This window comes from Streptopelia decaocto, assembly GCF_964273445.1.
Source record: "Streptopelia decaocto genome assembly, chromosome: 1".
In the NCBI taxonomy this organism is placed as follows: Eukaryota; Metazoa; Chordata; class Aves; order Columbiformes; family Columbidae; genus Streptopelia; species Streptopelia decaocto.
Window position 1 is genome coordinate 113,307,851 of NC_138663.1, and position 27,372 is coordinate 113,335,222.

Sequence of the window (27,372 nt, forward strand, 5' to 3'; positions counted from 1 at the left end):
AGGGTTGGTTTGGAGCGAGTGTTCTTGAACAAGTCTCACCAAGAGCTATTGCCCTCCATGACTTTTTCATGGCAGTCTCTCTTTCTGGGGAAACCAAACTTTTTTCCTACATGTTTTAATTATATGATCCTCACATTGCAATTTCAACATATAGCGTTTTCTGACAGATATGCTATCACCTTGATTTACACAAGTACGCTTCTCCTGACACAGAGGAGGAAATGAGAAAGTAATGGTCATATTTCCGAACCACCTACAGTGCAGGTGGCATAAAATCTTATCTGACAATTATATTTGAGGGTAGAAATTTAAATGAAATCGCTTTAGCAATTGACTAACATCAGATTATACAGCAAGCAATTTAACATAAGGAGGTATGCAGGCTGCAATATTTAGGTTCCTGGGCCTCACTGATGGCTGTTTAGTGTTACCATAGCACAACTGAAAACTTGGTCCAAAAAAGCCCCAGGAAGATATATATTTTTAATGTAGCCCTTCCTTCTCTGTTCTTGTCAGAGCCACGAGGGCATGAATAAGCTGTAATGTCCCTGCCCAGCCGCACACCCGTGGGCCCAGGACCCTCATTTTGGCTCAGTGCGGGGACATCAGTCCCTGCCCAGGCCCTGCTGGGGCTGGGGAGCCCGCACTGTCCTGGTCCCCTCCCCAGGGGAGCTGCCCCGCTGGTGCTGCACCCTGACAAGTCTTTTGCCTTTTTCTACTAGCACGTGCTCCTGTACAAATATTTAACAAACACAAAATTGCTAGGAAATGGTATTGACACAGATATGATACGATGGGCCCCCAGGGAAGATCATAAACTGCGGGTGGTGCAATGGGCCTGGTGAGGAATTGCTGTCTGTCGAGTTTAACCAAGGAAAGCTTCTGTGTCAGCCCCTGCCAGACCCAGCCCTGGCTGAGACAACCAAAGCGAAGATTTTAGTTCTTGGTTTTCCCTCTTTTGCGCAGCAGCACAGCTCACTTTCTACTTCATAGGGCTTTGTTTCTCTTAACTTTATTTGTGGGACTGAGAGAAGTCCAACACTAACGGAAGATGCTGTTTAACATGAGGAACTGCTTCAGTACTGCAAAACTTATAGGGACCAGCAAGCAGCTGCTGCGACCATTTTGGTAAGCTTATCCTTTAGTTTTATGTGGGGTTCAGTGACATTTAGTCAGAATCCGGGAGACAAAAGCAGCTGAATCGTGTTAAGCAGTGAGTATTTCAGAGAAAGACATTTTTTTTTTCCCCACATTTTGTTGCCCTTTTGCTTCCCAAGGCAGCAAGCTCTGCGTTTTCAGGGAACTGGAGGATTTTCCTTTTTAATGTTTGTGAAATACTGTTCATTCTTTCTGTGGGATTTAGCAGCAGAGTCAAGAAGGAATGTTTCTTCTTGAGGTCAGTGTATGCTGCAGGTGCTGTAATCAATAAATATCTGAATAATGTAAATTATTATAGGAGATTCTTATAGACAGTTATCATGGCCAGCACTAGGATGGGGAAATTCTCTCTTTAAAGCTGCAAGGTGAATCTTCAGTATTTTTTTGTCTCTATATACATTGGAGATGAGCAGGAAAAGCGGGATGTGGTACAATATTCAGAGTTAACCAGGTAGACCTGGCTCTGTGATGTGGCTTTGCCTTCTTTCTTCGGCTGTATAGTTGTGCCTGTCCCCATGCCTTCATGAAAGTACCTGTGTGACAGTGTTCCAGTAAGTTTCTTCTCATGCTTGTCACATCTCCAGGATCAGGTTAAAATAAAGACTTGAAACTTAATTCCACATCTTCCTATGTTTTCGTGTCGGTGTCAATAAGAATAGCACTAACAGCATTATGTAGCAAATGATTAGTGCTAGTAAACAATATATGGGAATTTCACATTCACAGGAATCCTAGTATGCAATAAGTAATTTTTACTTATCATTTTACAAGTTGTGGGATTTATTTGCTACAGTTTTAAAGTGGTCCTGAAACCTGAGTGATGATTTTTTGTGGATTTTGGAGGTTTGCTTCTGGCAATCGGTGGAAACTTTCTCTGGTTAGCAGAGATGATAGAAAAGCAAGTTTAGAAAACAATGACAGGTAAGCTGGTTTTCCAGTGAAGTAATCCAATTTGTTAAGCTCCCCACATAATGTTGTTTGTTATTTTTTTTTAACGTTTTATCATAACATTGGCATAAGCTATCAACACTGTATGTGAGCACTGCAAGTTAAGCACACTGTGGTTAATACTACAGAATACCTAATATGTATCAGTCTGTGCTAGTAGTCCAAAGTAATTGCTGTCCTTGCTCAGAAAGGAATAAGCCAACTTCTTGACCTTGCAATTCTGCCTGTTACATTTTAACTTAGGTATGTTCGTCTTGTGCTCCTTCTCTGGAATTTGTCCACTTCTGCCTCCTTCAGAGCATGTGGACAACACGGAAGGGAACACATTTCTTGAAAGTCATTGCAATAAAACAGAATCATCATGGGAACATAGAGGCCAGGAGGAGACCTCTAGTCCAACTTTCTGCTTGTAGCCTGACAACAGCATATGAGGTCAACTATGTCTTTCTTAGCCGTGTCCTGAAAATCTCCAAGGACAGTAATTCCAAATCCTCCATGGGTAATCAATTTCAGTACTTTACTATCTACCAATGCAGAGATTAGTGGTGGGTATTTCTCAGCTCATTTCTCAGCTCATTTCTCAGTTGGGCTGAGTGGTAAAACAAGACCGATGAACAGAAGTTCCTACTTGGCAGGTTGAGATTGGCCAGTCTCTAACTCCCTGGAAGGAATTGAAGGCTGTAATTATAAACTTGAGGAGCAGACCAAAGCTGCTTTGGAAACAATGCTGCAAAGGAGAGTAGAGTGATCAAGCAGAAAGCAACTGCATAGATTTTAAAACAGGACAAGTATTTTTTTTGTTCCCCCCAACTGCATAGGGTAGCAAATTCCTGCTCTGAATAATAACAACAACAACAACAACAACAATAATAATAATAATAATGTCACAGTTATGAAACAAATTTCCTTCAGAATATACACATTGAAGTTAGAGACAATCCCTTGCATAACAACTGAGAGCCTTGGTATTCAAAGCTGTATTTCAGTAACTGCCTTGGTAAGCTGTTTTTCATGCTATGGTGGAAGCTACCTGACCCATGAATGCCCAGCCTTTCTTATAATGTCAGGTATATTCTGTTCTGCAGCTGTTGAATATAGAAGTACATAAAATCATTTTGCTAACTCTGAAACACCCACTTCAAATTCAAAAATGGGGCATTTGGTTGCTTCCTAACTGTTTCTAAGTTTTTTACCTCAAGTTGGAGGCAAGCATGGGGACAGAAGGATAACATTTATAGCAAAATATTGAAACTTAATTTTACTAATGATTGTAGTACTATGAAGATTAGTCTTTGTGGCTTGGAAATGTGCATTATTTTTTTAAACGGTACTGCCACAGATATTTATTACTTAAGTCACACACACAGTTCAGATTGTGTTTCACTTAAGAATCAATTTCCAGAGATACTCTGAGAAAATCCATGGGCAACATTAATCTTAGAACACAAGAAGGCCACTCTATCTGCACGGTGCTACTGAAAAGTCCATCCCTCCTGTGGTTTGGGGGCCTGTGCAGAGATCGGGCTCTGATGGTGCACATTGATGGGAATCTTTGTGGTGCTTCATGCTTAGCTGGATCCTCTGGCAGCCTGGATAATCTCTGGAGCATGTTGCCCTGATATACAACAGCATATACTGATTTCCAGCAATTTTAATCTGCAGGACATCTGTGTGGGCTACTTCATATATACTCCAGGTTTCTGCTCTTACCCATAATCCTTTTCACTGTAAAAAAATTCTTAGTGATGTTGGTAATATAATATGTATCTAAATCACTTTTAAGCTGTCCAGAAGGAAAACACACAGCATTTCAATATCTTCAGTCAAAGAAAAAATTCTGCTACATGATTTGAAAAGTCATGCAGTTTGTGCTGTGATGTCAAACAGACAGTAACATGTGGTACCATTTCCTTAAGAGCTTCTCTCTTGCTCCAGTTTCAGTTGGAGCCTATGCCACAAAATCCTGCAGAAAAAATCTTTCTCTCCAAATTTGACTAACACAACACGAAAATCTTTAGAAGCCATAACAGGCCTATCCACTACCAGGGCTTTTATTTATTGGAATTAATGGAAGAATGAACAGAAATTCTATTTTTTTCTCCCCCTGAATTTTCCTAGCTGTGAGCTTCAGGACTGGGCAATTGGCAGGGGCTGTAACTGAGCCTGGCCTCAGAGGTGAGCCAGAGGGAAGCCTACTTGGAAATATAAAAGCGGTAGCTGCACTCAGTCCATTTGTTTGTATTGCTTTGATCCCCATTCCATCAGATGAGTCTGAAAATGCTGCCTTTAATTAAAAAGACATGTTTAGCTTGTACCCATCCACACCTTAGCAAGAGTGCAATGAAGGCTGTGTTATGCTATGGAGGGCTGTAGATACAGTACCAGAGAAGGGGCTAAGCTGCCACTCTCCCTTATTAATCTTCAGCCTCTGGAATCATGGGCTTGGACTCAGCTTTCATTAAGATATCTCATCTAATCTAAAGGAAATTTGATCAAGTAACTTCTGTGAGTGATTATCAACATCCAATTTCATGTGATGCTAAAGTTGTGAATCTGGCTTGAGGCCAGAATATACTGAATAAACACCAAATCACAGAACGGTTAGGTTTGGAAGGGACCTCTGGACATCATCAAGTCCAACCCACCTGCTAAAGCAGGTTCATGTAGACCAAACTGCACAGGAATGTGTCCAGTTGGGTTTTGGATGTCTCCAGAGAAGGAGACTCCACAACCTCTCTGGGCAGCCTGTTGCAGTCCTCTGGCACCTTCGAAGTAAAGAAGTTTATCCTCATGTTCAGATGGAACCTCCTGTGCTTCAGTCTGTGCCTGTTGCCCCTCATCCTATCATTGGGCACCACTGAAAGGAGTCTGGTCCCATCCTCTTGACACCCATCCTTGGGATATTTATAAGCATTGATGAGATCCCCTCTCAGCCTTGTCTTCTCCAGGCTGAACAGACCCAGCTCTTTCAGTCTTTTCTCATGAGAAAGGTGTTCTAGACCCCTAATCATCTTCATAACGTGGATATACACTGCACATGCTCAGAACATCTCTTGTGTACTAGGTGAAGGGCCAGAGCACATGACTATTTAGTTGGGGTTTTTTTACTCTCTTCCCCATTGTAATCAAGAGATTTCATATGCATTTATAGAAATGACACCATTCGTATTGATGAGGGTGGAACACGGCAAGTGTCTGCCCATCCACAAAGCATGAAAAAGGGAGAAAGAGCACTGAGATCAGTTCCTTGTATTCTGTGCCCCCAAAGGGCAGCTTTGCAGTCTGCACGTAAGCCATTTCACCAAGCCCTGCATGGCTTCATGCATTTGGGTTTATTTGATTAGGCAGTGTGCAGTCAAGTCACATGCATTTTAGAAGGCAAAAGAAACAACACTATATGGTTTATAACACAATCTGAGACACTGTTACGGTGGTGATCAATGTAGTGCATAGTGGCATGTTGTGTCTGTCTGACAATAAAAATTATTTACAATAATTAACAGATTCCATCAAGCTGATCCAGCTGTGCCGAAAGGGGGGAGTGGGAGAGATTTCAGCTGCTTGCTCATTGGCTTTTGCATGAGCACACTTAGGAATGACAATAAGCATCTATTTTTTTTCTCTTTTGGCACAGGTATGGGCCACCAGCTCAAATGAATGTTCATCTGAAAGGTCGTGACCTCCTTACTCTACAAAACTACACAGCAGATGAGCTGAAATATTTGCTGTGGATGGCTTCAGATTTGAAACGAAGGATAAAACACAAAGGAGAGGTAAAATGCTTTAACTGTCATTTAGGTCACTCAGATGCTGAAGTAGGTATTGTTCTCAAGAGTATTGGGAATGAGCCACTCAGCTGTCTTGTCCTGCACAACATCACTTGAGCTCTTAAATACTGTAAATCATGTGCTACAAATGAAAGAGCCTTCCTGTAAAGTGTTCAGAGGTATTCTTCAGTACTTCAGAGGACTTTGCAAGTAAGAAGGTTAAACAGCTTTGCACAGCTAACTCCCTGTTGTCAGCTAACTCCATCCATCAACACATGGTGTGCAACCCGCACTAAATGTAGGAGATGGAAGACACTTCCTTGCATGGGATTAAATTAGAATCAGAGTTCTCCTTAATGCTAGCTCAAATTGAGTGCCAAAATGCAGTCACTTTTGGCCCATAGAATTGCTTCTTTCCCTTTAACCTTTCCACTGCTAATAAATTCCTTGAAGGACAGAAAAACAAATCTACATTTAAAAAAACACCTCTGTAACTTTTCTAATGCTGAATTAAAATCTGAGAGAAGTATTTCACATTATCAAGTGTATACTGACTATAAATTGAAATGCCTTCAATTTTCATGTTTCAGTACTTGCCTTTGATGCAAGGAAAATCTTTGACTATGATTTTTGAGAAGAGAAGCACAAGAACAAGATTATCTGCAGAAACAGGTACATCTGAGCAATGACACAGTCAGATTTTATATGAAATTGTATAGTATGAGTATGTACTGAAAAACACTGCATAACTTTGTTTTTAGCAATTTCTACTCAGGAGAAATCAGAAGGCTGAAAGCAAAAATGGTAGCTAATTGTGTTTCACCTTGCATATTAATTTCACAGGCACATCACTTTGGTCACTGAAATTTCACTAGATCATTCCAAAACATGACATATTATAAATAAAGTAACAGGCAGAAGTAAGCATTTCTTGTGTAAGCTTCTAGTTCTGTTGGCAAGATGCACATTTCCTAACATCTATTTTAGTAAGCATCACAAATTTAATTCTATGCAGGCTCTAATAAATATTTTTGTAATGTATTATGCATTTTTGCTGTCACATTTCAGAGTATGTGTTTAGGCTGGGAATGATACTAATATCTTGTTATAAATTAGGGAAAAAAACAACATGATTATCTACAGGGGAAGATAACTTGATGGAGACTTCACAGTATTAGCCTAATAAGATCAGACATTGAAATATTATTTTAGGATAATTCAGTCCTGCAAACACTGTACATGCTAGGTTTTCTGAAATCAATGGGACCACTGAAATAAATCATTCATGTACTTTTGTGTTAGCAAGGAATAACTACAAATTGGTGACACACCAAGGGAGGAGAAGCTTGTCCTTCTCACATTTAAGTTGACCCAGCATCCCATAGGCTGACTTCTCCCTGGTGAAGGGACAGGAAACTTGTTGAGTATTCACATTTCTCTGGCGCAGCCATTTACCTGATGTTCCTGCTCTTTATGTAGACTTGTTGCTTTCTGTTTTCTCCAGATAAGCAGGACTTATGAATGGGTTTCTCTTGTGCGTTCCCTCTTTGTGAAGACCATCCAACTTTTCATTCCAGAGTTTTTAGTTCAGTTTCTAGTTGCCTGCCATATCGGTGCATGGTCAAGTAATAATTAGTTCTCTGAATCTGTTTACCCTTCATGCTTCTGCATTCAGAGGAAAGCACTATTTAGTCCTTGGCTTTTGAAGGCTTATGGAAAGAGGAATCTCAGGAAAGTTCAAATGAATTAACTTAAGGATGGGAGTTAATGCACGTAAATTCATCCAAGAGAGATTAGCTCCAGTGAAATAAAACCAATTTATTTCTAAGTGAGAGCTTCCATAAGGGAGTTCAATTCAGTTTAACTTGTGTGCATTAAATTCACACCTTCAGTTAATTGGTCTGAAGTCCCCTAAGACTTTGTTTCAAAGGCAGACTTAATTTTTTTCTGTCCATGGAAACTCCATACATTTCAGCTGCTTTTTAACATACATGACTTCTGTCTTGGAATTTCTAACTCAAAAGAAGTGTGGAGTCACATGTTCCTTTTAGCTAAATAAGCTAATTTAATACCAATTTCCTGATGTCCAGTGAAAGTGGACATTGGAGTGGAATGTTTATTTATAAAATATATGAGTCATTTCAAATAGCATTTCCCATGATCTACACCTTCAATATCTTGAAAGAGGTCACTTGTGGGACAAAGTTCTGATGATGAGATTAATCTAAACAAACTTTGCAGCTCTCAGGAACAACTGGATGAAAATCAATGGGTTTCATTATAAAGGAGGAGAGACCTGGAAAGCACTCATTACAAAATCTGCTTTGTGCAGGTTCTAGGAAATTGTTGCTGTATGTTAACACCCTGGAAGTATTTTCAGAAGTCCTGTTGTCCCTATGTATGTAAAGAACACCATTATTGAAAAATAAATAAACAGGATCACAGAATGGTTGAGGTTGGAAGGGACCTCTGGAGGTCATCTGGTCCAACTCCCCTTGGTCAAGCAGAAATATAGAGCCAGTTGCCCAGGATCATATTGAAAAGGCTTTTGAATAGCTCCAAGAATGGAGATTCCACAACCTTCTGAGGCAAGCTATGCCAGTCCTCCATCATCCTTTTAGTGAAAAAGTGTTTCCTGATGTTTAGAGGGAGCCTCCCAAGTTTTAGTTTGTCCCATTGTACCACTGACTAGCATGTGGCTCCATCCTCTTTGCACCCTCCCTTCAGATATTTATATTTATATTTATATTTATATTTATATTTATATTTATATTTATATTTATATTTATATTTATATTTATATTTATATTTTTACTTTTATTTTTATTTTTTAATATTTATATTTATATATACTAGGAAGATTCCCTCTGAGCTGTCTCTTCTCTAGGCTGTGCAGTCCCAGCTCTCTCAGCCTTTCCTAATATGCAAGATGCTCCAGTTCATTTGTCATCTTCGTGGTCCTTTTTAAACACGGACATACTGACTCTCTCCAGTATGTCCATATCTCTCTCATACTGAAGAGTCCAGAACGGGACACTCCAGGTATGGCCTCACCAGTGCTGAATGAAGGGGAGGGATTACCTCTCTCCACTTGCTGGCCATATTTTGTGTAGTGCAGCCCTGGATATCTTTCACCATCTTTTCTGGAAAGGCTCATGTTCAGCTTGTTGTCCACCAGGACCTCCACGTCCTTTTCTGCCAAGCTGCTCCTAGCTGGGGACCCCCCATCATGTATGTGCTGGTGCATGGGGTTGTTCTTGCTCAGGTGCAGGACTTTGGACTTCTCCTTGCTGAATTTCATGGTATTGTGTCAGTCCATTTCTCCAGCTAGTCAAGGTCCCTCTGGATGGCAAGACAACCCTCTGGCCTATCAGCCATTCCTCCTAGTTTTGTGTCATCAGCAGACTTGCTGAGAGCACACTCTGCCCCATCATCCAAATGATTAATGAAGATGTTGACAGGTCTGGACCTAGTATTGACCTCTGGGATACACCACTAGTCACTGGCCTCCTCCTTTGCACCACTGATCACCACCTGGTGGGCCTGGCTGTTCAGCCAGTTCTCAGCTCACCTCACTGTCTTCTCACCCAGCCCATCCATCAACAGCTTTTTTGTGAGGATCTTATGGGAGACAATGTCAAGGGCCATAATGAAGTCCAGGTAGACAATACCCACTGTTCTCCCCTCATCTACCAGTTCAGTCATTTCATCATAGAAGTTTATCAAGTCAGTCAAGCATGACTTCCTGTTGGTGAAAGCATGCTACTACTCTTGATGACTTTCTTGTCCTTCCTCTGCCTGGAAATGATGTCCAGGATTAGCTGGCTCTGTCACCTTTCCAGGAATCGAGGTGAGGCTCACCGGCCTGTAATTCTTTGGGTCCTCCTACTTGCCCTTCTTGAGGATACGGGTGACATTTGCTTTCCTTCAGTCTTTGAGCACTTTTTGCAGTGCTGAGATTGATCAAAGATTATAAAAACATTAATTTATAATGCATTGTGAGAAAATAGTTGATGCTTCTGGCTTTTCCAACATACTGTGCCTCTAAACTGTTTTATTCTGATGACATCACAACTGTACTGAATAATGTACAGCTCCTTGTGGTATAATTCATTGCCCCTTTACTCTCTTGAATAAATATGATCTTGTCCTAATGCATATTTCTGACCCTTGCATTATTTTACCATTTCTAAGAGTAGTAGTGGTATTGTAAGTTTAATTAAGAACTACAAGTAACATCCATAGGACATTGGCAAAGTAAATCCATTTTTGTGGAGCCTACTAGATTTATTGCTATCACTGGCTATTATATTGGAAAATCTGACGCCTCTGCTATTATACTGGATAATGTCATCTGTTTGCAGTCAGAATCCCATACTCATTCTGCATAAAGTCTTGCATACGTTTTGAAAACAAAGGTATTCCACATGGTCATATGTTACTTGTAAAATAAACATCCTCAGGGATGGCATAAAGGTGAATTCACTGTTTTTGTTACAGATTTGGTGTAAAATATTCTGATTGTCACTCTTGCTCTTAAAATATAGAGCTGCAGTAATGTTTTAGTGAATAAGTCATAAATAAATCAGCCATTTCACAGGTGCTGAATGCAGACAATACGTCACAGGGTAGAAATGGAGAGGAAACAATGGAGGCAGAAAAGCTCTGTATACCTTCTTTAGCTGTGCACTGAAAGATATAAGGTCTTAACAGCTTTACAGAGGTTCACTGTCACTGGCTTTAGTGGACTTTAGAGCACTCCTCTTACACAGCAGAGTGAGAGGAACATGATGGCCATGCCTGTGGACTACTACATACAGTCACAGAAATAATTGCATCACTTCTTATGTTCTAATGCAGTGGGGATGGTATTACATGGCAGGAATACAGGGTCAATTTTTTGTTGTGAATGGCTAGTATTATTTAGCTTGGCCACATTACAGAGGGGCCTAGAGTACTCTTTTAGCTTACTCTCCACCTAGAGGGGTAGCTTTAAAAAACTGCTTATGAGTTTTTAGGCTTCTGCTTTAGAAATATTCTTGTAATTGTTGCCTAGAAGAGCTCTTTGTTATCAGTCTAAACTGAAAAATACTTTCTAGATTGTAAATCCTGGCAGGCAGTAAGGAAACTAACAAATCCATATCCAGATGTCTTGAAACCTAAAAAAGGATCTTTAAGTTTGAGAAGATGTCTCTGTATGTCTCCTGGTGTCAGTGGGGCAGCCCCACAATTGTGTATCCAACATGTGACTTACTTACCCAATGTGGCAGGGACAGGCTGGAATGGAGATTTAATCTATACCTGTACAACCACCGGCACTCATGTCCTTCATGTAAGAATCTGCATAAGTGGGCTTAATAATGTGCCACAGCCTGAGGCATAAAACTGTCCATTTTTGAAAACTACCAGTAGTGAGAAGTGTGGAGATGAGATGATAATCTATTCTGGCTCTGCAGTATCAACATTTAATACAGTTTGTTGAAGATACCAAGATTCATATAAACATTTAACATGTGGCTTTGGATATGACCAGTTTGTGGCAACAAAGACGATTAGATCTTCCAGTTTAACACAACACTGCAGCATGTGCTTATTTGCTGAATTGGTGCCTGCATATCTTCAAAAGCCATTATTTTTTTTCTATCTACTAGTAGCCTGGGTGAAAGAATCTGAAGCAAAGATTCTGTCTCTGCAACTATATACAAAGCTAGAGCACAGAGCTCCTGTATTTCCAGATGGAAAGTTTTGGATGGAAATATGTTCCCAGGCCCTGCACAGATGGCCGGTTCATGAGCAGAAAGCCCGACACATTAGGACTCTGCTATGTACACAGACTCCAGGTGGTAGCTCTGATGGGGCTGCTTGACGTCTGGTAATTCTGAATAAACAGCCAGATTCCTCTTTTTCTACCTGGGCATCATTTATAGAAAACAGAACTTGTCCATGGAAGCCTGCCTGGACTGTGAAGCATCTACCAAAGTGTTTGCATTTAGAAGCTTAAAATGCAGAACTGTTGTATTGTGTGAAACTTGCAGGGATAAATCACTGACATAATTGTATATGACTTTGAAAAAAAACACCAGAAGCCGGACAGGCAAAGTTCTACAAATGACATTTCATCCTTGAGGTCTTGACTTAAAAACTTGCATTGAATAGGCTGTAATACCTGGGCAACAGTTTGGATACATATCCAATGTTCTGATAAATACAGTGTTTGTGTCTGTGCTGCAGAGAGGAGGTGAAAGTATTTGAGGAAGCCTAAACATTTTTCCTGCCTTAATACAAATATGCTTCTGAATAAGCAAGAAAGGAGGGCAAAGCAACCATTAAATGTATAGTGCTTTTCTAACAGCAGAAAGTAATAGTAGAATAAGTGATACTTCATTCTTAAAAGTTTGCTGTGTCTGACTAATTTTGTTGAGATTTGGAGCAATCCTTAGTGATGAAAAAGGGAAAGTAAAATCAGACCTATTCAATAAAATGAGCATACACTGGCTGGACAGAGCAGAGATTTGCCCTTCAGGTGGGGTCTGGGGCATCATTGTTTTTAATCAAACTTCCAAGGAAATCGAGACAGTTAAAAGGCAATGATTTGCCAGTATTATTTTAATCTATTGCATTTTAAAGTCTGGAGACTGGCTAAACTAATGCAAAGTGGAAGATCTCACCGCAATCCTATTGCCTGCATGGGGTGGAAATTAATAATGGCCGCTCTGTATTAGGGGCCTAGTTGTGGGGCCCAGGCTTGCCACTGGAACCTAGTTTTTGGTTTTATCTGTTCAAGGTTTCAGTTCAGTCCTGGTTTAATCCTTTTTTGAAGAGTGGTGGTTGGAACGAACATCTGAATCTTTGACAGGCCTGTACGAACATCTTGTTGAAACTGCAGTCCTGGCGATATCTGCAGTGCCATCTAATGGCTACAACCGGCCCAAGCAGCTTTTAACCTTGTTTTGTTTTACCAGAATTAAATTTGTTAGCGCCTCGAAGAGATCACAGTTTGGTAGCAAAGGGGAGTCTCTGCTGCTCTGTGCTATGTACAGACTTCCTCTTCCTGGCAATAAAAATGAGATGGGTTTCCTTCTAGATTTTTGTCACAATAAAAGGCTCAGTCCCTCACAGTGTTGTCTTGACAAGGTTGGTTTGTCTACACCAAGATTCACTGGAAATTTCCTCCATTACATGGATCTTACTGACAGGGCAAGATCTCCCTGACAACTTCTCTACTAGAAGGGAGTTGTCCTTATGCAGAAAATCTTCCCTAGTACACAGAAAACACCTTACAGGACTACCTACAGCCCAGTTTGAATCCTACGCTTTGTCCGTCCCCAGTTGTAGGACCCTATGTCCTGTGCTAGGCTTATGCAAAACCATTTGTGACGGTTCATAAAGCAGCCCCATTCAGGCCCCATCTTCCTAATATGTGGCCATGATGGACTTTACACTGAGATTCAGTGGAGGGAGGCTTTAGGCTTAAACCAGGCAGAAGCAGTGAGCCTCAAGTGGTGGTAAAAAAAAGCTGGCTTCCTCCTTGTCTCTGTCAGCTGGTTGCTCATGGTAGCTTTCTAGTGGTGGTACAGCAGAAATAAGGCAGGACAGAACCTGAGATGTAATCCATCCAGTTCCTTGGTGAATTCATAACTTTTACAGGGTGGAGGGATGCTGGTCGTGCCCAAGATCTTTCCTTTTCTCTCTGTCACATGATAATTTTTAAGGCACTTGGTCATTTGTGACCAGGCTCAGTTTTATAATAGTGTATGAGGAGACTTAGGGTTTTCTATCTGAGTGACTGTACTTGAAGTTTCTTGCAAGAATGTGGAATTACACCTAGTGACACACATGGCCCTTCTAGGGTGCCAAGGTCCTTAAAGTAGAAATTCAGCATGATGAATGGATTACCTAGCTCCTAACAGGGAGCCACAGTGATGCTTTTGGCAATACGTAGCCTTGCAGCTTGAATGACTGTTCCTACAAACACAGATCAGAACTCATGCCTAAGGACTTCAGCAAAGCATCATATTTGAGTGGTTTTATTCCAAAATACATTTATTGGTGTCTTGTGTGTCAGAATTCAAGTGTTTGAAGCATTTGGATGCCCTACTGAGTTTTACTTTTATTGCTGTAAAGATCTCTTACATGAAGAAGATTTCGAATCTTGGCTGTAACTATAAGGTGCTAGTGTTTAATTTCTTTTTTTATTTGTCCTCACTGTAGGATTTGCTCTCCTTGGAGGACATCCTTCCTTCCTTACAACACAAGACATACATCTGGGCACTAATGAGAGTCTCACAGATACAGCAAGGTTGGTAAAATGTGACTTAAGTGATCACTATGTATTTTATAGTTGATCAGGCTGAAACCTGTCTTACAGAATTTTGGAAGCTAGTATTTTTTTTCTGGAAAAGGTCAGAAGGCACTCCAAATTTCTTAAGTGTTTAGAGATCAGCTCACAGAATCTGTAGTTCAGTACGTCATCATTCTGTTCACTCTAGCTCTCCAAAACGTCTCACAATGAGAAATATTTTTATTAAATTGGGCACATAGTGTTAATGAGAGTGACAGTCAAACAAGTGGAGACATTGTATGAACCCCAGTAGTATAGCTCCACTGATAAATTCAGACAAGAAGGATGCAGTCAGGGCCCATGCACTGCAATAACCTCTCCAAGAACAATCCCACCAGACATGCAGGACTGTCACCTGGTGAATCTCTGCCATTCAGATGCCAGCCTTGCAGCAAATCCAGATGTGTACAGACGTGGTTTGTATAGGTCAGTTTTCTCCTTCCCAAAGGGGATAATAAAGGGCCATTAAATCTTTGGTTCACAGTCTCTTGAATGAACTTTGTTTGCACATGCAAAAGTGAAAAAGACAGTAAGCTACAAGAAATCAGGCAAAATGTAGAAGCAGGCGAATCTTCTTGCGATTCTTGAGGAGTCCCCATTCTGTGAAGGAAGCTCCCACAATACCCACTTCCCATGCAAGCCTTCAGCACCTCTTTCCTCTGTCACTGCTTGCTCTTCCAGGTCAAGTCCCTATTTATGACCCTGACCTGGGGATTTTGCTCCCCTGCTGAGTCAGAACACTCACCTGCTACAGTGGAGTGAGGGCTTTCCCAATTCCTTACAGAGCCCCATGTGCTCTGCTTCCCTCCTGCTCTCATTAACAGAATTTTGTTGACTTTGCATAATGAAGGCTGAGCAGTTTACCCAAAAGAGCAACCTGAGTGTTAATTCTTTGGCATTTCTTGTGAATGAAGGATAACATGCCAACCCCATTCAGTTAATGTAAGAATAAAAAAAGCATGCCTGTAATAGACCCAGAGAGCATTTCAAATATTGAAATCCACGTGTCTAGGGCTCTGAAGGCCTTAGAAGTACCTGAGATTGAGACTTAAAGCAAAAGGGTAACAGATCTGTAAAAGTCCCAGTTTTTATTAGAATTACTGCAGGTAAGAGTTGAAAGTGTTTCTGCTGTGAACATATTTTTAGTGACTAATTACCTTCTCATAATACAATTCTCCCATGCTTCACAAGACATTTACATTCACACTGACACAGTAGCAAAAAGTTACCACCCATTAAGGAGCTCTAAGCCTTTCAGTGCTGTTTAGCATGTCTGATATATTACATGAAATGAAATATAAGTAGTATATCTGCATGTGCCACCGTAGAGCAGTACCTTTGTGTATTGTGCCATTGGGTTCAGCGCCAGCACCGAAGAACTCATAGGATGATATTACCAGTCCACTGGCATTAGTAGGGGATGGATCTCTGCATCTATGAGGAACAGGTTTACTTCTCACCACTTGCTGAGAACACATCAACCATAGGCCCCTGTAGGACTATGAATGACAATGAAGTAATCTTGTGAGAGATTTAAACCTTTTGAAATGATGTGTACTTGCAACACAAAAACAAAACTATCTTGAATAGCAATATTCTACCCAAAATATATACAAGTGCCCCACTTTCTAATTCAGAGATGAGCCACACCAAACGGTATACTTTTATTTGTGTGTAATTTTAGATTCCTCAGAGGATACACTTGAGTAAAAATTTCCAGGGTCTCTCTCTAGAAATAAAAGTTATTTTGAAAAGAGAGGCATGCAGCATTCCAATACACTCATATATTTCCAGGTTCTGGGATTTTGAAGTTTATAGGCTCAAAGTCTTGCAAAAATAATGAAAAAAGACCTTGTAGCTGATGATAACATAGGAGCCTTGAATGAAAAGTCCCCTGATGAGCCTGTGCTTACTCTCACTCACCTTCTAAAACTTCACCTTTACTAAAGATTCTTATTTAGCCAGGTCTTTTTTTGCTGTGCAATCCCAGTCTTACGTGGTTTCCTTTTCCAATTGATTGTGGTAATAAATTGATTTGATAACAGAAGACTTCATCTGCTCAGATGAGGTCTATTTTTTTTTCCCCAAGTGCAATTTGGTTTTGATTTCACAAAGAATAAACCAAAACCTGGGTTTCCTACTATAAGATATGACATCTAGAAATGCTGGCAGAAGGGCTGTCTGATGGCTTGCTGCTAAGTGTCTAATAAGTCCAGTATCTACTGGAATATCCAGAAGTTTTGACTAGTTATTAGTTGATTATGACTGAATTTTCTCTAATGGCATACCCTATAAAGGAACCATTTTCTTTAAATTCAGTCACATCAGGTGAGAATCAGCTGTCTTGACATCCTAAAAATACAGTCTAATAAAAATGGGCAATTCCCCAGTGTGATTGCCTCTTTTCCTTGGCTGGTGGGACTAGCTATGACTTGTTTAGAGTGGACACATGTTAGATGGCCAACAGAAGGAACCATACATCCCATCCCTGATCACTAGTTCAGAACATAACAGATTTTCCACAGTCACATGCTTCAAGCTAGAATAAGCACATATACATGGAAAAAGAAACTAGTGAGTTAAGAAGAAATAATGGCACAAACAGCAACTGTTCCAATACCTCGCAATCAGTAAATACCTTCCTCAGTTCCTCCTTTTCACTTGTAGCTGCTATCAGGAGGCTTTTCCTCAGAGAGAGCTCTACAGGGAATCTTGAAACATTTTATGAGTTTTGCTTGTGTGAGGAATGTCTGGTGTCAGTAGAAAATATTAATTAGTGACTTCATCAGGAGATTCGTCTGCATAAAGGCCATGGCATTAACAGCCATATTTCCACAAGAGGAGATATCAGAATCTTTCATGGCTAATCAGGAAGATAGATACTGCAAGGATTTTTCATACTCTTCTATTCAGTCTCTTCCTTGTTTTGTTTTAAGGTCCTGTTAGAGACAACATGAAAACACTCAAAATGCTACTTCAAAGTCAGGCTTCAGGGCCTGATTAAAACACAGAAATGCAGAGCTCGGATCCATATTTAATTTATCTAAAGGATTCAGAGCGTACCAAGTATACTATGCTAATGCACTATGCTAATCTCTGAGTCTTTCACACTTTGACAAACGAGGTTAAGGCCAGAGTGCGACAGTGACTTCTGCATGCCCTGATCCATATACTGAATTTCAAATTTGGGTATTACTTTAACACTGATGCCATGTGTGCCAATACACAGGTGTGCAGGCAGGAGGAAGAACAGCCTGGTGGTGTTGGCCTCCTGCTTCTGTGTTCATTAAGATCGGTAAATAATTGTGGTAATCCAAGAAAGATCTGTATTCCTGACCCTCCCAAAGGTCAGGCTACCATACAGAGACACTGTATTATTCAGTCAATGCTACATTTGTTCTTTTCTAAAACACTCAAGAAGTCTTATACCTTATCTCTTCTGAGGTTATCAAATTCTTCAAATGTTCAGTGTCACATAATCTCTTATCTTAGTTGGGACACCTTAACATTTATGGGTGTTACATCTGTAGCTACAATCAAATGCTGAAGAGAAAAACCATGAAATACAGCAGCACTTTTCATTTACTTACTATAGTTTGTTAATAAGTAAAACTGCTGACTTATTAGCAGCTTGTTAAATGTCTGCATTTAAGCGTGTTATACAGGCATGATAAATTATTCAGATAGCTGAAAAAAAAAATGGTTTATTACCACTTCTCATTAATATTTATGTGCTGCATGCTGGAGAGTGTAACAAAGATATATTTATTATGTTTGACTTGGGTATTTTCTGCCATCCTCTAGGGTGCTGTCCCGTATGACAAATGCAATTTTGGCTCGAGTCTATAAGCATAATGATCTGGACCTAATGATGAAAGAAGCCACGATCCCAATCATTAATGGATTGTCCAATTTATACCATCCTCTTCAGATTTTAGCTGATTACCTAACTCTTCAGGTAACAATATCATCTATGTTTACTAACAATTTTTTTTTATTAAGTTTTGGTCTTGGTAAGTATTTGGGGAACTCAGTTTCAAAATAATTTATTCCTAGGTTTTTCTAACTGTTAATTACATGGTGCTTGTTATTTAAAGAGATCTTCATGCAGCAATATAATTAAGGACCTGTTTAATTTAAAACAATTACATAGTCCTATCAGCTGTAGTGGGACTGAAGTTAAGCATAAAATTAAGTACTTCATTGGAATTAGGCTGCAATTCAAAAAAAGTGCAGAGGGCTTTATATGTTAAGATAAAGGCGAGATCTTGGCTCAGCCACAGCCAGTGGAAGTCTTTCTGCCGACTTAAAAAAACTCAGAAGTTCACTCTTGGTTCCTCCCTAACCTATGAATAATTTAAAAGGAATTACTATCCATATGTTAGGAAATTGGTTGAAAGAGTTTGTTTTGAAAAGCCAGTTAATGCTACCAGTGCAAATGCCTAGTGCTTAGGCAGTTAAACCTATTTAAACTTCGCTCACATCAAACAATAGTTTAAAAATATCATATTTTGTAGTTTAATCTAATGAAATAGTTGATTTGACAGCAGGATAATGTTTTACACATAGAATACCAGATGTTTATCTGTGAACAGAAGGACTATGCTGTTTTACAATCAATTCAGTAACTGGCTTATAAAAAAAGAGTATTATACTGCAGTGCTGGTTGACAGCTATGATGAACTCCTCTGACCTTGTTTACTTTCTGAATGACTAGAAATCACACTGCTTGAAAAAAGGAGGGCAGAATAATTTCCTGATCCATTCAGTTGTGTTTCTTGGCTGTCAAAGACTTTGCTATGGGACATTCAGCTTGTGGAAAATATCTAGAGAGAGTAACATTAAGTTATTCACACCTTAAATTTTAAATACTGAAAGACTCATTTGTTCAGTGAAAATTACTTCTTCCTTGCCTTGATTAGTATTTTTCATAAAATTTTCAATACTTGAAGTGAAGAGACCAGCAAAAATCCGAGCACATGAGGCTAAAATGGTTCACATCCCTCAGGATAAGGTACATTTGTAAGATGACATTGAGCCAGCCTCAATGAACTGTTCAAATTATGTAAGACAATAAGCTGTAATGAGAATATCACCAATCATTAAATGTCATAATTTCATTTAAACAGTGTGTACGTCCATAAAGCAGGTGAATCTTACAGTTGGGTTTTGCCAGGGGTTCTGTCTTGCAAACACCTTAATTATTAGCATTTTATCACTTGTGAATAACAGGCTTCAGGAATAATCTGTGATTCATAGCCTACACAACTGTTGCTATCTCTGCCCCTAAACCTGGTTTTACCCAGGCCACTGACTGCGGCACCAAAATTCAGAGTGCTGTTGCCCTGTACTCCATCTCCTGTCAATGATGAGAGAGACCACTGAGCATCTCGGTCACACTCTGGAGATGCATCTCTTTCTCCACTGATCTTAGAGGGAAACCTCTGGAGATCAGCAGCATGAGCACATGCCCTGTTGATCATTCTCTGCTCCTCCTCCATTGTGTTCTTGTATAGGGCAGCCATGCTAGAAGCTCCAGGTGAACATGAGCTCACAGGCTGAAATTTTCCTTCGTCTGGATACCAAGGATACCACCCTTCTTGGATACCAAGACAAGCAGCAACAGCAGGAGTGTGTCCTTATTGCATCAAGCACTTGGGAGGATGTCTTTGGAAAGAGTGTCCCTGCCCATTTTAAATGATGAGGAAACAGGACTATAACAACTGGTGCTCAAATGAAAGAAACATTTGATGTGGAGAGGTAGCATGACAAAGTGAGCAGTAACAGAGATCTCAAAGAATGGCTCAACTTTTGGACAGACATGGAAGCTTTTTAAAATTTGCAGCACTTTCCCAGTCAGCCTGATAAACAGAGCACCTTTTCCTCCAACTATGCCCATCTCTTCCCCAGCCTTTCCAGCATGTTCCTTAGCCCAGAGTTTGTCAGGAGGTCTTCAGAGGGCAGCTGGGTGGCTGCTCCACTTTACCAAGGGCACACTGAACCACTGCTTTCTGACCCACTTTCCATTCCTCCTTTCTCATCCAGGAGGGAAGGGCAGGCAGGGGGGAGCTCTCAGCTGCGCTGTGGGTGTTGGCGCTGCCTGTGCTTTCCCTTTCTGACCTGCCCCTCTGCTGCCTTTTTTCCTCTCTGCACTGTACACTGAGGTGGAGAAGACCAGTCTTACGGCCAGTAACATGTAATAAAATGGCTTTTTTATCACCTAATAAACTTTACCAGGTCACAGAAGTAGGTTAAACATTTGAAGTGTGATCCACAGGGTCTGGTTGTTACTTACCACAATCAAACTTCTTGTAGGATTTTCAGCAGGGTAAAAAGATGTTATCTGAATACTGCCTGCAAGAAGATTAATATAGGAATGTTGAACAGCCCCACTGATTTTTTAAATGGATTGAAAGTTCATATATAACATTTAGACTGCTTTTCTGCAATGCAAAGGCAATTTATTTTATTTATACATACATGCAAACTACAACAGTGGCACAGACTGCTAGCCTTATATTTAAACTAACTACAGATTTTGTGCAGCTTATTTCTCTTTAAAGATGGCTCTTCCTTATCTCTGTAAATATTTTCCTGCCTGAATCTACTTCTCCCTCCTGTCAGTACGTACCAAAAATGTACTTTTTTTCCCCTCTCTTCTTTTTTTTTCCTGCTGCATTTGCCAGTGAAGCACTGTATGCACTCTGGCCCTCTTCGTGCTTAGCACATTTTTATTCATCCATTTTCTAAATCCTATTAGTTTTGTCATATGCCTTCTTGAATCCTCATTGAGCACTTCCCTTCGGTCTGAAACTGCTTAATTTCCTGGTTTGTTTTGTCAAAATGTCTTCTTGCTTATGGCTTCTGATTCCCTTTTCACAGGTGCATTTTAGTGGGTTTATTTTATTACAGTTTGTTGCATTCCCCAAACAATGCAGCTGGTTTATTTTCAGGGCTGTCAGTTCTCGTTCTGTGTTCATGGTGTTCTTGTCAGATCACAAAGTGTGCTCCTGTCATGAATACTGGGATGAGATTCTTCAGGTACAGCATCCTCTTGCCCAACGCCTTCTTCCTGAGCAACCGGAGCCCCTCATGTATTTGACATCTAAACTGACTCTGCCTTTTAATACTATGGTCAGGATCAATGCCCTTGATTACACCAAGAGAGATGTTTTTCTTAGCATACATGCTACTCTCTTTCTTAAAAGCTGCATTGAGCTGAGTTTGCTCTTGAGTTACAACCCACTAGAAATGGCTGTAAACATTATGCAACCTGATTGTGAGGGTTTGAGGCTTTGGGCTTTGTGAGTTTTTGCTGGCACTGTGCACAGGCAAAGCCACCGCACTTCTCTGCATGTGCTGGAGGCACATCACAGACACTTGCTGAGTCCACCCGGTGTCTCTCAGTCTCCTGTGCAGAAGCTGTGGCTCACTTCTTCTGCTCTGTGAAGCTTGGCTGGAGGGCAGCATTGCTCAATTTGTATTCCAGGGACGAACAGGTTATTGACATCGATTCAATTGATATTAACGTCACTGGCCAAATCAGCTAACTTGTAGCTGACTGCAGGATGGCCAGACTGGTAATTAGAGTGGATCCATATGCCACTAGCTCTTTATGTCGCTGCTCTGAAGGGAAATTTCTTTTTCAGGAAGAAATGGTTGGCATAAGAAATACATCAGTGATTATTTTTTAAATAGTGTAACAAATTGTAGTGTTGCCCAGCTTGAAAAGGGCTGCCATAGGTTCTCGACTTCTCGATGTGTGACCCAAAGAGCTTAAATTATTATAGTCTTCAAATTCATCACCATCATCATTATTATTCTAACAATTAGAAATTCCAACTAAGATCTGGACTGTTTTCATAACCATGGCAAAAAACATTGTGGGAATAAGAAAGGTAACTGGCCCAGCATCTGCCTTCGGCTCAGTTTGAGAGCCAGTAGATCCAAGTTTGTCCAGTTTCCCATTTACTGGATTTCACTGTCTCCCAAAGGGCTAAAGCTTTGACTAGTCCCCTGCTTTCCTTTTGGAATTTTGACACATTATTGATTCATTATTCAAAAGCTTGTTTTAATTGAGAGCTGTTATGACTGTTGTGGTCAAACATTTCAGAAGTAATCTATAACGGTGTCAGAGTTTCAGCCTAGCTGGAAGCAAGTCCAGGCAGAGGCAGACACAAATGTCCTAATTAGTTAAACAACACTTCTCTAAACATGCAGCAGTGCTAAATCACTGAGCATGCTTATTTTTTGCAAGGGTTTGATACACTGGTACACTGCAACCACGGGTGAGAACAGAATGAAACATTTTAGAAGCAGCATGAGGATGAGAAAGTTGACATGAGTAAAACTGACATTAATTATTTAGGAGGGATTTTTCATGCGAATAGCAAAGCCAAGTTTTGTAGTATGAGAGCGCAATCACTAGTTTTCCAAAGAGGCATTATATGGGAAAAGGGGTCTAGACTTTCTAAATATGTTATTTGTTGTATGGCTTTACTATGAATATAAATATTTTTAAGTCGGGTTCCAAATGCAGGGAAACCACAGAATACCCAAGCAGGTAAAAGTCTACATCAATATAACAGAGTTTGGAAAAACTGGGGAGGGATGTAAGGGGAAATATTTCTTCAGAGGCTCAGGTGATCACCAAGTATTGTAAAGTTTCTGGTTTAACTTAAAGCATTACCATCATGACAAACACTTTTAGCAGGATCTTCTCTGTGCAGTTGTAGAAGCAGATACTATAAAACAGGAAAAAACTGTGTGTCTCATGTACAGCAGCTTTCCTGTTGCCTCAAAGCTTTCTGGTTCTGATCAACACAATCATCTCATCTTTCTTAGAAGCTGAGGACGTGTGTGTATAAGCAGTACAGTCACTGTCATAGTGAGCTGGCTTCAGATGAAGAGGTTTGAGTTACAGCAGCAATGTACCGGTGGCAGTATAAAGCTTAGCATAGGATATTAAATAGGCTCCACTAGCACACACACCGCTTGATTGTGCCTTGTCTATAACTTCTTCCATTAACTAAACATCTTCATTAAGATTAGCTCAGCTATGTCCACTCTATACAGTAGTCACTGCAGATGTGGCTTTGCAATTTGCAGTACTTATGGAAGGTCATTATACAGACATGTCTAGTACTTCATATTTTATCTGTAACAGCTTGTAGCCTGGGAAAACAGACAAAAACATACAGTATGCACTGTGCTTCTTTTAATGCAGAGTAGCAGCTGGTAATAAGGTAGAAGTTATTTAACGTAGCAGTATATTTGTGACTCACTAGTCAGCGCGTTGAGCATTACAGGCTGCAATGCCTATTTTTAAACAGTAAGATCAAAAGAACTCCGGGCTGTCTCATTTGCCTCTGGCTGTGGGTTCGTGTCTCAGCCATCACTAAGCCCTAGCTGGAAACAGCCCCTTAAACAAATGCTTTAGTTCAGCCTTCTCCTAGGAGCACCATTGCTAGGAGATGTGGGAGGACTTTGAAAGATCCTTGGAGACCTGCAGAGCTGTTACACTGAAATAACTTCCATGTCCACGAAGTCCTGATTTACTCTCCTGTAAATGCCCTTGAATTAAACCTGTGCCAATGACCCTGCTGCTAACAAACGTAAACTGAAAAAGCAGTGGTTTTACAATACTGTAGCTTTAACCCTTAAAGTGTAGGCAGCCTAGAGACTCTATTAGGTTTGGATTTCAGCCGTGTTTTAATGTCATTCAGTATTTCAAGTGCTAGTATTTTTGACTCAGGATTGTGGTCACTGGCAGGAATGCCAATAACTTTGTTCTGGAACAATGTCACAACTATTTGTTTAGGAGAAGCTGCTGCCAGGAGAGGAGGGGGTAGTCCCAGCCCTTTTCCTGTTTAGTCTTTTGGTGTCTTTGCTACAATTGCCCGCAAGGTTGCCAGTTAGTGCAGCTCCACAGTGTGGATGCTTATCTCCTCTGACAAGCATTGAATCGTGTCACACAAAGTGTTGAAACACTGTCTGGCTTCCAGCTACAACAATGCCATTGTAGCATGGCCTAGTTTTGAACTAAGAATAAAAGGCTCTCTGTCGATTTTTAGTCTTTTCAGTCATGAGGCAGAGTTCTACGGAGCAGGCACATAGAAGTGGTTGGTTATGTCTTGTATCAACTTATGTCACAGAATCACAGAATGTTAGGGATTGGAAGGGACCTCGAAAGATCATGTAGTCCAATCCCCCTGCCGGAGCAGGAACACCTAGATGAGGTTACACAGGCGGGTGTGTCCAGGCGGGTTTTGAATGTCTCCAGAGAAGGAGACTCTATGACCCCCCTGGGCAGCTTGTTCTAGTGTTCTGTTACCCTCACTGAGAAGAATTTTCTTCTGAAATTTAAGTGGAACGTCTTGCGTTCCAGTTTGAACCCATTACCCCTTGTCCTATCATTGGTTGTCACCGAGAAGAGCCTGGCTCTATAAACACACACATTTAAAACAAGGCTTGCTAAAGGGTCTCGAATTGTCTTGCTCTGGTAATGCGGAACTCTTGTTACTCTTGTTACTTTTATTCCTCCCTAGGCCTTACCTGTTGGTGGCTGAAGGCCACAGTAGCTGCACAGGTACAGTCTGTAAGTGCCATCAGGCAAAGCTACAGTTAATGCTGTAATGGTCTTTCAGGTTCAGGTAGTCCACACTTTAAAAAAATCACTCCACTCTTCGGCTGTATGAGGGGAGCAAACTCTGCAGGGCATGAGGGGCACAGCTGCTTTCCAAGCATTGCTTTTTGCTGTGCTGTACAGCTGAGACGGTTAAAATGCACTCTAAGGGCATGGCCACTGCCACAGCTGCAGGGAACATCCAGTAGAGACAACCAAGCCAGAGCAAACCTGAACAGGGATATTTTCACAGTTTGAGGAAACCTGGGAGAACTGCTATCCTAGGTATTAGGACTCTAAATTGAGAATTTCTACGATTCACTGATATTTAGGGCACCAATCCATGGCTGTATGGCTTTGGTGCTAATGTTACTGCGTGTCTGGTACTGTGTGTCTCAACCTGGGCCTAACCATATGGCATATGTGTCAATGTGTCCTTCACTGGAGAAAGCTGCAGCACTTAGGTCTTCATGTGAGACACTTTGTGAGGGCACTTTTCCTCCCTGACCACCTTGTAGCTGCAGTAAGTTCAATCAAAGGCACAGTTCCATGCAGCTTGCATTTGCAGGTAGCCAGCCTTCTTTGCACCAGACCCGTCTGATCAATCCCTCCTACCTAGGGCATCAGCTCGCTCGGCTTGTCTGGAACATAACCCCAGGACTGTCCGATTCATTTGGCAGGAGCACTATGGGGGGCTGAAAGGGCTCACTGTCACCTGGATCGGGGATGGAAACAACGTCCTCCACTCCATCATGACAAGTGCTGCAAAGCTGGGAATGCACCTGCGCATCGCGACCCCCAAGGTAAGAAAGGCATGTGCATGGGGTAAGGAAAGCAAACTTTGCCCATTCTTAGAATCACAGAATCACAGAATGTCCTGAGTTGGAAGGGACCCACAAGGATCATCGAGTCCAACTCCTGTCCCTGCACAGGACAACCCCACAGTTCACACCATGTGTCTGAGGGCATTGTCCAGTCTCTTCTTGAACACTGTCAGGCTTGGGCCGTGACACCTCCCTGGGGAGCCTGTTCCAGTGCTCCACCACCCTCTGGGGGAAGAACCTTTTCCTCATGTCCAACCTAAACCTCCCCTGGCACATCTTCCTGCCATTCCCTCGGGTTCTGTCACTGGTCACCAGAGAGAAGAGCTCAGCACCTGCCCCTCCTCCTCCCCTTGTGAGGAAGCTGTAGCCGCCATGAGGTCTCCCCTCAGTCTCCTCCAAGCTGAACAAACCCAATGACTTTAGCCGTTCCTCATGCGGCTTCCCCTCTTAACCCTTCACCAACTTTGTAGCCCTCCTCTGGACACTCTCCAGTAGCTTTATGTCCTTTCTATCCTGTGTTGCCCAGAACTGCACAGGGTGCTCCAGGTGAGGCTGCACCAGTGCAGAGCAGAGCGGGACAATCACCGCCCTCACCCGGCTGGCAACGCTGTGCTGGATGCACCCAGGACTTGACTCAGCTGCTCAGATACTTCCCAACGGCCTCAGCCTGGTGGTACCCGCAAGTGTCTTCAGTGCCAGCTTTCAGAACCAAGGTTCAGAATCCTGATTCAGTTATTTTGATTCAAAGCAGGACTAATTCTGAGGCCAACTTCAGAAAAGCTGAGGGTAATTAATGACTGAAGTATAAATCAAGGAGGATGACAATTCCATTTGCTGAAGTGTGATGTCATCCAAAGCCCTCTCAAAAAAAATTTAAAAAAAAATAAAAATAATTGAAAGGTGTTTCACATTGGTGACGCAGCTTTTTAGAATGCTGCAAAGTAATACAATATAAAATATAAAACAAAGAATCAGTTTATGTTGAGGAAGTTTCTTTTCCCTGGGTTTCCCGATGCAGAGACTTGGGCATGGATTCCAGGAATTCTTCCTAAGTAATTTATTTGCAAGGCACAACATAGAGCAGCTCGAGCTGGGTGCCTCCTGAACAGGGACTCTCAGAAAAAAAAAAAGAAAACTTCGACAATTATACCCTTACAGTCTAAGCTTCCCACCTCTATTCCCTAGCAGTTTGGAACAAAAAATTAAATGGTAAGCAATTAATTCTGTAACTGTTAAAATACATTTTTCTTACTTATCAGAACACTTTCCACCAGTTTGTCTCCAAAATAAACTTTCAAAAACATCAACATAATTTCCTCAAATTTTACAGTTCTGAAAGACATTCTTCTTTCCCATGCTGTGTACACATATGCAGGCACATCACAAGAAGAGCCAGAGGCCACTAATTCATTGCAAAGAGCAAGTTTTATTTTGGTTACCTCTCTACTGGGGGATCTCCAAAGCCACACCGGAGCTCCCAGGCAGAAGTGACACCAGTGGGGACACAGGCGGTGCAGCAGTTCAGTCCTGTTAAGAAGAACACCGGGCCTGCCGAGCTTGCCTGCATTTCAAGGCTTCAGGCAGGAGCAGCCTCCCGCTCTTTCTCACAACAAAGCAGGAATCTCAGACATAGTGATAAGGTGCCTGGAGTTTCTCACAGGCCTATGTTATCTAACACAGAGGCTCCACTCATCAAGCACACAAGGTCAG

General features: G+C 41.2%; 1 protein-coding gene across 1 annotated transcript in view; it reads left to right on the forward strand.

The window, feature by feature from the left end:
* The first annotated feature begins 1,002 nt into the window (after positions 1–1,002).
* OTC (ornithine transcarbamylase) overlaps positions 1,003–27,372 on the forward strand; it is a 31,733-nt gene continuing 5,363 nt past the window's right edge. The window contains exons 1-6 of the mRNA XM_082062301.1: positions 1,003–1,128; positions 5,741–5,879; positions 6,464–6,545; positions 14,085–14,172; positions 18,019–18,172; positions 25,519–25,641. Coding sequence (XP_081918427.1) covers positions 1,052–1,128; positions 5,741–5,879; positions 6,464–6,545; positions 14,085–14,172; positions 18,019–18,172; positions 25,519–25,641 — 663 coding nt within the window. The 5' untranslated portion in view covers positions 1,003–1,051. The remainder of the gene's footprint in view (positions 1,129–5,740; positions 5,880–6,463; positions 6,546–14,084; positions 14,173–18,018; positions 18,173–25,518; positions 25,642–27,372) is intronic.